Source organism: Chlorocebus sabaeus, chromosome 20, assembly GCF_047675955.1.
Source record: "Chlorocebus sabaeus isolate Y175 chromosome 20, mChlSab1.0.hap1, whole genome shotgun sequence".
Lineage (NCBI taxonomy): Eukaryota > Metazoa > Chordata > Mammalia > Primates > Cercopithecidae > Chlorocebus > Chlorocebus sabaeus.
In genome coordinates, this window is record NC_132923.1 from 130,257,072 (window position 1) to 130,267,949 (window position 10,878).

General features: G+C 57.1%; 1 protein-coding gene across 5 annotated transcripts; it reads right to left on the reverse strand.

The window, feature by feature from the left end:
- Positions 1 to 1,666: 1,666 nt before the first annotated feature.
- On the reverse strand, positions 1,667 to 10,772 carry ZBTB48 (zinc finger and BTB domain containing 48). Of its 5 annotated transcripts, none has more exons than XM_007980743.3 (11): positions 10,629 to 10,772; positions 9,465 to 10,223; positions 8,408 to 8,649; positions 4,928 to 5,039; positions 4,175 to 4,267; positions 3,696 to 3,782; positions 3,352 to 3,506; positions 2,793 to 2,929; positions 2,535 to 2,699; positions 2,092 to 2,180; positions 1,667 to 2,020 (listed from the first exon to the last, which is right to left on the reverse strand). In XM_007980743.3, the coding sequence occupies exons 2-11, from the start codon at positions 10,152 to 10,154 to the stop codon at positions 1,724 to 1,726; spliced, it is 2,067 nt and encodes a 688-aa protein (XP_007978934.3). In that variant the 5' UTR covers positions 10,155 to 10,223; positions 10,629 to 10,772; the 3' UTR covers positions 1,667 to 1,723. The 5 variants fall into 5 exon arrangements, 4 of the variants coding, with proteins under 4 accessions (XP_007978934.3, XP_072863987.1, XP_007978933.3 ...); XM_073007886.1 differs by having other exon boundaries at positions 4,175 to 4,384; positions 10,629 to 10,740; XM_007980742.3 differs by having other exon boundaries at positions 4,175 to 4,363; positions 10,629 to 10,739.
- Between the last annotated feature and the right edge of the window lie 106 nt (positions 10,773 to 10,878).

The following is a 10,878-nucleotide window of genomic DNA, read 5'->3' on the forward strand; positions in this document are numbered from 1 at the left end:
AGGGCTCACACTGAGGGTCTTAAAAAGCCTTCCAGGCCCTTTCTCATCTCAGACTGTAGCAAGAGATGAAGAAGTGGAAAAGACATGCCCAAGAGGCAGGGTGTGGTGGCTCACACCTGAGATCCCAGTGCTTTGGGAGGCTGAGGAGGGAGGATCACTTGAGCCCAGGGGTTCAAGACCACCCTGGGCAATACAGGAAGACCTTGTCTCCATTTAAAGAGAGGAGAGGCTTGAGAAGTAAATGCTGTGGCGTGGATGATGCCCGAGAAACCTGCCTGCTCCAAAGCTGGTCTCTGCCCGTTTGTCCTCGACCTGGGCCCAGCTCCCACAGCCCTTCCTGAGGTTGCGGTACATACAGGTAGTGGTGAGACTCCCATCTGCAATGGGATGGCCTTTGGACCTGGGGAGGTGGAGCCCTTCAAATACAGTCCCAAACCAGGCTATGATTCCACAAAAGCTGTCTGGCTCAGGATGTTTTTCACATCAGCAGAGTCCGTCTGAACCTGAGGGAGAAGCCAGTGTCTTGGCTGGGAAGGGGAGCAGTGTTGAGACCGCAGTGGGCTTTTTTTTTTTTTAAGACAGGGTCTCATTCTGTTGCCCAGGTGGAATACAGTGGTACAATCTCGGCTCACTGTATCCTTCACCTCCTAGGTTCAAGGGATTCCCGTGCCTCAGCCTCCCGATGCGCCACCACACCCAGCAATTTTGTATTTTTAGTAAAGAAATGAAACTGTCAGTAACTTACCCAGGGCCAACTTAGGAAGAAATTTAAACATAAGCAATCTGCTCTAGGGCCCACGTGCATTTGCTCCTTGACACACAGTACCCCACAGCTGTAGAACGCGGGGAACCACAGCCTCCTGGACACACAGACCAGGCTGCTCTTGAGGAAAGGGCCCCACCCTCCTCAGGCCTCCAGGCGTGCTTAGCTACACTAACTGGGCCCAATCCTTGATTCTGCCCAACAAGGCCAGCCCCATGGGTCCTGACCCCTCTACTGAACTCCAGAAGCTTTGTGATGAATTCTTTTTTTTTTTTTTTTTTTTTGAGACGGAGTCTCGCTCTGTTGCCCAGACTGGAGTGCAGTGGCCGGATCTCAGCTCACTGCAAGCTCTGCCTCCCGGGTTTACGCCATTCTCCTGCCTCAGCCTCCCGAGTAGCTGGGACTACAGGCGCCCGCCACCTTGCCCGGCTAGTTTTTTTGTACTTTTTAGTAGAGACGGGGTTTCACCATGTTAGCCAGGATGGTCTCTATCTCCTGACCTCGTGATCCGCCTGTGTTGGCCTCCCAAAGTGCTGGGATTACAGGCTTGAGCCACCGCGCCCGGCCCTTAGTAATGAATTCTATCCCCAGAAGCTGGCATCACCTCAGCTCTAAATTAGGAATACTAGAGCTCTATCTGGACCCCACTGGAAAATCTTGAAATAACAAGGAACATAATATAGATGTGGAGAGCAGCCAAGGCCAGAGGTTTGGTCCCCAAAGGAACCCCATCCAAGCCTCACTCAGCTGAGGTTTCCTGACAGGAGGGAAAGCTGCCAGCTGAGCTGAGGCCCACACAGGACCGGGCAGGACACCACTCTGTCCTGAGGGCATGGGTGGGAAGGCAGCACTTCCCCGACTCCAGGACACTGGAGAAGAGACTGTCAGGCTGAAATACGCAAGTCCAACACCACACGGTTTATTGGGTGGGGCCAAGTGGGCTCTGGTGGCCAAAGTGGGCTATGTGTCACAGTCCTCAGGGACAGCAGCTGTGATGATGAGGGAGGGCTCCAGGACACCTGGGCTGGTGAAGCTCTCCTCTGCACACAGTCTCTGGCCTGGGAGCTGGGAGGCCAGGCCACCCTGGGCCAGGGATTCCACAATGACCTCCGCCGAGCCCACCTCCAGCTCCGCAGGCGGCTGCAGCGCCACCACCACCATCTTCTCGTCCTCGATGATCAGGTTGCGGAGCTTGCGCTGCCGCGGGTTGTAGTTCTCCACCCGGTCGTGGATTTCCATGTGCCTCCGCAGGTGGGCCTGGCGGGGAAGGTGAGCTCAGGACTTCGGGGGATCCTGGGGGAGGGGAAGGGGCCCAGGGCCTGGCCTACCTGCCGGGTAAACTTGTAGCCACACTCGGTGCACTCGAACTTCCTCACCCCCTTATGTCGTCTGACATGCACACGCAGTTGTTCCACGGCTGCGGGAGGGAGAAGAACACGGAGGGGATCGTGCAGGAGCCCCGGGACCCTCGAGGAAACCCAGCAGGAGATCGGGACAGGCAGCAAGGGAGGGGACCAAGCCATGGGCAGGGGGTTCTTTCTGCAGTACGTGGGGCCAGTGGTTTAAAAGTGCCGCACAGGCCCTGCCAGGCTCTCCAGTGCCACCCAGGGTCACTACTGCACAGGACACCCCTGCCTTCGAAGCAGGTCCACTCTCAACACTACTGTGTGGGGCACAAGAGAGGTTCACTGGCAAGAAAGGAGCGTTTCCTCCTCAGAGACCCTCCAACTCAGATGAGCAGGAAAAGGCTCTCCCAGGGTCGCCCAGGTACCTTTGAAGGTCTTGCCGCAGATCTGGCAGAAGTGGGGCCGGCCCTCCTGATGGCGGCTGGCCACGTGCCTCAGGAGGGGCCCCTTCTCAGTGAAGCGCTGTTCACAGAACTCGCAACTGAAGGGCCTTTCCCCAGTGTGAGTGCGGTTGTGCTTGTCCAGGCTGGCTGCAGGCACAAGGCAAGAGCTCAGCCTGGGGCCTTGCCCCGGGATGGGGATGGGGATGGGGATGGGGAGGGGAGGGGCGGGGCGTACCTCACCTTGGGTTCGGAAGGTCTTGCCACAGAGGTGGCACTGGAAGGGCTTCTCCCCCGTGTGTGTGCGCAGGTGCATGTTGAGATTGGCCTTTTGGGTGAAGGCGTGGCTGCAGAACTCACACACGTGTGGCCTCTCATTCCTGTTAGGGTGGGGACATAGGGCAGAGGCCATCACCAAGGGAAGTGACCCCCTTCGCTCTGCTACAGCTAGGAGCATGGCTGGTGGAAAGAGGGCTTGGGCAGTGCTAGGAAAGGGGCACCACCTCCACCCCAGAGCAGGACAATCTGGGAGCAGGGAATCACAAGAAACTAAAGCAGCTCAGAATCTGCCCCGGGGGCACAGAGGCTTGTCTGAGCCTCAAACAAGTGCCCCCAGCCTCTCTGCCTGGCATAGCTGCTTGCCTTCAGGTTCCACTACCCCAGAGAGGCTGTAGGCACTAGATTCAGGGTGGAGGCCGAGGGCACACTCATCTGTGTAAAAGTCAGCAAACTGTCTTCCCTGCCGGTGCAAGCCTGGGCTGGCAGCAGGACTGGGCCCCAGGAGTGAACAGGCGACACACACCTGTGCTTGGCCTTGATGTGCATCTGCAGGCCATTCCGGCTCGAGGCCCGGTGCCCACACTCCTCACACACAAACAGCTTCTCACCACGGTGCTTGAAAGCTTCATGCAGCTGCAGCTCTGTCCGAGACAGGAAGCACTTGGCACAGGTGGGGCACTGCAGGCAGACCAGGCAGGCAGAGGGAGGGACCAGGGCCAGGGTGAGAATAAAGAAGGGCTGCCTGAGACCCCCACAAGCCCCCTCCCCCTGAACAACAGACAGCACACAGCCAGCTGCCCACTCTGGGCACAGCTCACTCTTGCTCATGCCAGCATCAAAACATGCCCAGCTCTGCCTGTCACTTACTGCATGGGGCTTTGGGGCTCCATGCAGCTTGATCATGTGGCTCTGCAAGTCCTTCTTCTGCATGAACTGCTGGGAGCAGGAGGAACACTGAAAAAGAGGCCCACAGTCACCTCCAGGGCAGCCTGCACCCATGAAACCCTGCCACCCACCCTTGGGCTGTAGGGCGGGAACAGGAGGCCCCAGTGAGATGATACTGGGAGGACCCTGATCTGGTGTGAAGGATGGCGCAAGGGAGGGCCCTCAGGGCTCAGCTGCCCAGAGGATGCCAAGCCTGTCCTCCATAGAAAGAAACAAGGGCCTAATAAGGACCCTGGAGGTGAGGATCCTGCCCAGATAAGGGGCCACTGGACAGGCAGGGAAGGCAGGCTCCCTGACAGCTACTGTGAGGGAGGTGCCTGATAGCACCCCCACGTAAAGGGTTCAGCAGGAGGGATCCTGGGGCTACCCACCCCTGGCCCTAGAGACAGGCCAAGCCTGACCTTGTAGGGCATCTCCCCTGTGTGAGACACCATGTGCACCCGCAGCTCCATCCTCCGGCGGAATGTCTCCTGGCACACGGAGCACGTGAAGACCTGGCAGTGTGAGGGGCAAGCAGGGCCGGCATCAGCGGGGGCCTCTGCCTGTGACAGCAGCCTCTGCCCGGGCTTCCGCTTGCTGCTGGGAAGAGTCTGCCTGGGCAGGGGGGGATGCTAGGGTGGGAGAGGGCAACAGGTAACCTGCCTGGCCTGACCGTCACTGAGTGCTGCGAGCCCACTGCATACCAGGCCCTTCTCAGGCTCAGACAGACTGGGGGCAGGGTCCGAGTGGCCTCACCCACAGTCCCTGGCCCCAGTGGCTGCTGACAGGCCTCTCGAAAGAGTGGGTCTGGGTTTCAGCGGGCCCTGACACAGAAGCCAGCAGTGGGGTTGCTGGGGGTGGCCAGGGGGCCTTTCCCAGCTGCCATTCTCTGTAGAGGCTCCCCTTCTCCAAAGCCCAAGATGGAGGTGGGCAAGGGGCCTAGAAAGGCCAACCCCAAATGCCTCCCACAGAGTCCCTCCTATGCCTGTCCCTTCCGCCCTCAGGACCTGTGTCCCCACCTGTACCAGGGCATGGACCTGATGACATCCAAGGACCCCACAGCTTTTCTGAGTTTACAGTACCCCTCTCAGTCTCCTGGGGCCCTTCCCGGATGGCACGAAGACAGGGAGGCCAGTGTGCCCTGCCCACAAGTACCTGGGCCAGCTCCCAAGTACCTGTTCCGAGCGGTTCATGCAATTCCGGGCTTCATGCTCCAGGAGGTTCTCCTTCCGAAAGTAACACTTCCCACACTTGGGACACTCAAAGGGTTTCTCCCCAGTATGTTTCCTGCCAGGAGAAGCCACAGGGGTGGGGTGGCTGAGAGGGTTTCCCATCTCTCCCTCACCCAGGGCCCTTTCTGGGTCCCTTCTAAGGGGAACAAGTGTTCTGAGGTGACACCAGCTGGTTAAGGTGCAGGGACAAGCCCAGAAGCCTCTCCCAGCATGGAGACTCTCCGCAAGGGAAAGTGCCGTGGCAAGAAGCTCACAAAGGTCCTAAGAGGCTGCCATGATCTGACCAGCACAGAGGCCTATGGGGAGGCCCAGTTGGCCGCATTCTGTCTGAAGACAGAGGCAGATCTTGGGTCCTGACTACTAGAGAAGCAACTCAAGGCTTCCAAGAGCTTCAAACCCAAGGCCAGATCCTCACCTGACTCCACTGCCCCACCTAGCCCGGCAACAGCTGCCTATCTGGTCTCCGGGCTCTGTGACTGCCTCCCCCACAGGTTTCAGTTCAGAAGCCAGAAAGACCCTTTAGTTTAAGTGAGACCTCAGCACCTCTTGGCTCACATACCCCAGTGCTCCCCATTCAGACAAAGGGCCCGGGAGGCCCCTCAGGGCAGACGCAGCCCTCCCCTTGCCTGCTTCTCTCCCAGGGTGTCATCTGGCCACCTGGGTCAGGCATGTGCCTCCTTGCTGCCTGTCACGCCCCCAGGATCCTCCTACCCCGGCGCCCTGGCTCTTCCCTCTACCCAGATGCTCCCCAGTCACCCACTTGGTCAACTTCTTCGCCTCCTTTGAGTCTCTGCTTAAATCTCACCTTCTGAGTAAGACTCCTGAGACCCTGGCTACTTAAAATCACAATCGAACCCAACCCACAACTCGCCAGCCCCTTGGCCCGCCTCTGCTTTTTTTTTTCCGCAGCACTTCCTCACCACCTACTGCAGGCAGATGGACTTATCTGTTACCTGCATTGCCCGGCAAGCAGGTCGGCTGTATAAGGACCTTTATTTAGTTCCCATAAATGCATCCCAAGCACCCACACAGCCTTGCTGGCCACCTGGTAGACTGTTGAATGAACTAAATGAACTCGACCTCAGAGTCCCTGTGCAGCCTGCGACAGCCCCTCCCCCACCTGCCAGAGGCCAAGCATCTCTCTCATCCTCTTCCTCCAGAGCAACTATCTTCATCCCCCATCAAAATGACTTCATGAAGCCATCCCCTCCCAGTTCTCAGGGCCAGCCCAGCAAGCTGAAGCCCAAGGGAGGGATGGAAACCACCCCAGTCTTACCCCAGCAAGGCACTTGAGAGCGAGCATCCAGCAGCACACAGGCTGCCCCAGGACCCCCGACACTGGAGTCATCCCAACATTCCACTGGCAGCAACTGCCCCAAACACGGTGCACAGGGACAGCAAATAGATTTCCCCCTGCTCCCATTCCAGGTGATTACTAGTGTGCCACCCTACCTGGCTTGGCAAAAAAACACACCATGATAGACTAGTGATGTCTTGGCTGGGAGTGGCAGGATTGGAAGGCATGTCACTGGGCCACCATTCCCACAGGGCTTGAAGGGACTCCAGAGCAGTGCTGCCCAAGGGGACTCTCCATGATGATGGAAATGTGCTATGTCAGCACTGCCTGATTCAGCCACCAGGAGCCACGTGGTTCCTCACCACTTCAGATTTGGCTAACATATCTGAGGAACTGAATTTTTATTTAATTTAAAATTTTAAGTTAAAATAGCCCCTGAGGGCTGGGCACAGTGGCTCACACCTGTAATCCCAGCACTTTTGGGAGGCCGAGGCAGGTGGATCGCAAGGTCAGGAGGTTGAGATCAGCCTGCTCAATATGGTGAAACCCGTCTCTACTAAAAAGTAAAAAAATGGCTGGGCGCAGTGGCTCACGCCTGTAATCCCAGCACTTTGGGAGGCTGGGGCAGGCGGATCATGAGGTCAGGAGTTCGAGACCAGCCTGACCAACATGCTGAAACCCCGTCTCTGCTAAAAATACAAACAAAATTAGCCGGGTGTGGTGGCACACGCCTGTAATCCCAGCTTCTCAAGAAGCTGAGGCAGGAAAATTGCTTGAACCTGGGAGGCAGAGGTTGTAGTGAGCAAAGATGGAGCCACTGCACTCCAGCCTGGGTGAGTGGAGAGGAGAGACTCCATGAGTCCCAGCACTTTGGGAGGCCAAGGCAGGTGGAGCACAAGGTCAGGAGTTTAATACCAGCCTGGTCAAGATGGTGAAACCTCATCTCTACTAAAAATACAAAAATTAGCTGGGCGTGGTGGCGGGCACCTGTAATCCTAGCTACTCGGGAGGCTGAGGCAGAAGAATCGCTTGAACCTGGGAGGTGGAGGTTGCAGTGAGCCGATATCATGCCACTGCACTCCAGCGTGGGCAACAGAGTGAGACTCCGTCTCAAAAAAAATAAAGTGAAATAAAATAAAAAATAACATAGGCTGAGCGTGGTGGCTCACACCTGTAATCCCAACACTTTGGGAGGCCGAGGCGGGCAGATCGCAAGGTCAGGAGATCAAGACCATCTTGGCCAACATGATGAAACCCCGTCTCCACTAAAATACAAAAAATTAGCCGCATGTGGTGGCGCATGCCTGTAATCCCAGCTACTTTGGAGGCTGAGGCAGAGGAATCGCTTGAACCCAGAAGGCAGACGTTGCAGTGAGCTGAGATCGTGCCACTGCACTCTAACCTGGTGACAGAGCAAGACTCCAACTCAAAAACAAAAATAAACAAAAAAAAACATAAAATAGCCCCTGGGGGCTGGGCATGGTGGCTCAAACCTATAATTCTAGCACTTTGGGGGGTGGATCGCTTGAGCCCAGGAGTCTGAGACCAGCCTGGGCAACATAGCAAAACCTTGTCTCCACTAAATGTAAAAATAAAAATTTTAATAGCCCCTGGAGTTCCTGGTTACTTTACTGGACACTGAAGGTTTAGACAACTGGACTTTAATATTCCACTGACACCCCAGAGTGAACACTTCCCTGGAAACACAGGTAACACTGACCCAAGGCTCAGCATTGTGGCCCAAAGCCCACACTGCCAGGCTTCAAGCCCACACTGCTGGGCTTCAGAAACACCTAAGGTTGGGCCTCAGCTCTAGCACACGGGCCACAGGTTTCCCATTCTGTCCGCAGAGGCCAGCTGAAGGTCAAGGTCCACAGTGGGTGGAACCTGTTGACAAGATGTCCACAAACCCATCTCCAACCACAGTACTCACAGGACAGTGAGGAAGAAGAATCTAACCCAAAGCAGACTCTCACTTCCTGATTGTCAGAGGTGTGCCAAGGCCAGGCACTATGTGGGTCTGAGATGGATCCCCCAGCCCCTACCTCACCCAGAAGTGGGACGTGCAAGACCCCTCCCCCGACGCGGGAATGGCAGACAGGAAAATAGAAAAACAGAATGTTTACCTGTTGTGGACTTTTAGATAATATTTGCTGAGGAACTTTTTATGACATGTGGGGCATTCGACCGGCACCGCTGTACCTTTTCTGTTCTCAGCAGGCTCAGCTGCTAGGGAGCCCGCGCTCAGGGCTGGCTCAGCTGCACAGGCCTTTCGGATTACATTTGACTTCCTCCTGGTCAGCACAGCCTCAGGCTCAGACATGTAATCACCATCCCCGTCGTCCTCCACTTGAACCACCACTTCCCACTAGAGCACAATAGGCAGCAGGAGGGGGTGGGGTCACCAAATGAATCAGCAGGAGTTGTAGGGACCCAGCTCCAGTTCCATCCCAAGCCCCAACCCTGACAAGTCCCTTCATCAGACACTGTTCCTTCAGGGGCCCAAGGCAGAGCATCTGAATCTTGGATTCAGAGGAAAGTGACTGTGTTTGTGGGGAACTGGAAGCTCGGATGGAAACACTATCCTGGGGAAACACCTGTAACCCTGATGCTGCCCACTCCTCTCCGGAAGGTGGCAACCATGAATAGCTGGGGCTTGCAGAAAGGTCAGCCTGAGATCAGCAGCTTCCTTTGTTTGGAGAAAGCCTGTTCCAAACCCACATTAACAGAGATTGTCTTAAGGTCCACCTTTTTTTTTTTTTTTTTTTTTTTTTGAGACAGGGTCTTGCTCTGTCGCCTAGGCTACAGCGTAGTGGCACCATCTCAGCTCATTGCAACCTCCACTTCCTGGGCTCAAGTGATCCTCCCACCTCACCCTCCCAAGTAGCTAGGATTACAGGTGTGTGCCACCACACTTGGCTAATTTTTATATTTTCTTTGTACAGATGAGGCCTCACCATGTTGCCCAGGCTGGTCTTGAGCTCCCAAGCTCAAGTGATCCACACCCACCCTGGCCTCCCAAAGTGCTAGGATTACAAACAGACTTCGTCCATCCCTGTCATCCTCCACTTGAACCACTCACGTGAATGAGCCATCACACCCAGCCCAGGGTCCCTATTATACCAAAAAAAGTGTCTATTCCCTCCATTTGTCTCCCCAGTCCCAGCACCCTGGGCACAGTACCTCATTACTCCCGCCCTGCAGCTGGTCACTTTCAGCCTCGAAGGGCCTTGGAGGCACTTTGCAGTCCTCAGGTTCCTTGTCCTCGGGGGAACAAGGCTTCAAGGCCTGCTTGAGTTTCCCACAGAGAGAGGAGGGGCTCTCTCTCTGAGCTGGGGAATGGAGCTGGGGCCTCTGAGGACTATGACTGCCTCTGGGCTCCTGATCTCTGGGGACTAGACCCAGAGTCCTCGAAACTTCCTCTTCTTGCAAGCCTGCCGGCTCCTTGAGGAGGCTGTTCACATTCTGGGAGGCAGGGGGCCCCAGCCCACTCTGGCCACCTGCTGCCTGTCCCACTGAAGTTTTGGGCTTGAAGCTCTGGCACAGCTCTACGGCCTCTGGCACTCGCAACTCCCTGGCTGCCAGGAGCACCTGATCCCGGTTCCCTGAGGTGAGAGCGAGGTGACCAGTGTAGAAAAAGTCCAACAAGAGGCCAAAGATCTCAGCGAAGCCAGCAGGGAGGACGACACTACCTCCTGAGCCATCCCCGTAGAGGCTCTGGAAGAAGTGGCTGCAGCAGGCAAGGACACTCCAGTGCGCCTTAAACACCAGGCCCCCAACGTCCAGAGTGGCGTCGCAGTACTGGCCCTTCTCCCGCTGCTTGTTGAGCTCCTGCAGAACCCTCACACTGTGCTGGACGAAGGAGCCGTCCATGGTCTGGAGGGCAAGGAAGCAGAAGTGACACCCTGGCCAGCCCAAGCGAGCGTATGCAAGAGAAAGCCCCTGGAGTCGAAGAGAGAGAAAGGGGAAGTTGGCCTCCACTCAAATAATCACATTTATCAGCACGAGGGCTTGGATCAAGGTGAGGGGTGCACGCGGAGGGCAGGAACACACTTGACAGCCCCCCGAGGACCGGGGGCCATATTGGATTGGCCAGGGGGGATGCTGATGGGGGGTCAGGGTCATGAAGAAGGGCCTGGTGGGAAAAATCCAAGTTTGGGGAAAGAAGGCACGGGATGAGCGCGAACTGACTGGCCTGGCACAGTGAGAGGATCCTGGACTGGGGAGGACGGCGGCCGCGGACAGGTGAGCGGAGCCCACGCCGCGCCTACAGGTCCCGAGCGGCCGAGCGGAAGGCAGCCACGGCGGCCCGCAGCCCCTCCCTCCCTCACCTCGCGCCCTCCTCACCCAGGCAGGTCCTCCCTGAGCCGGCCCCACCAGCCCCCGGCTCCGTCACCTCCACAGCCCACGAACCAACTGCCCGGCTATGCGTGCCCCGCCGGCCGTGCGGAGACGCAGCCGTCTCCGCGCCGGACGTGACGTCAGAGCGTGCCGGCCAGGAGGGGCGCCTCGGAAGCGTAGAGCTTCTAGCTCCGGCACCCGGGGGCGGGGCCTCGCAGAGAACGGCCAATGGGATGAGGGGATGAGGCCACGTCCT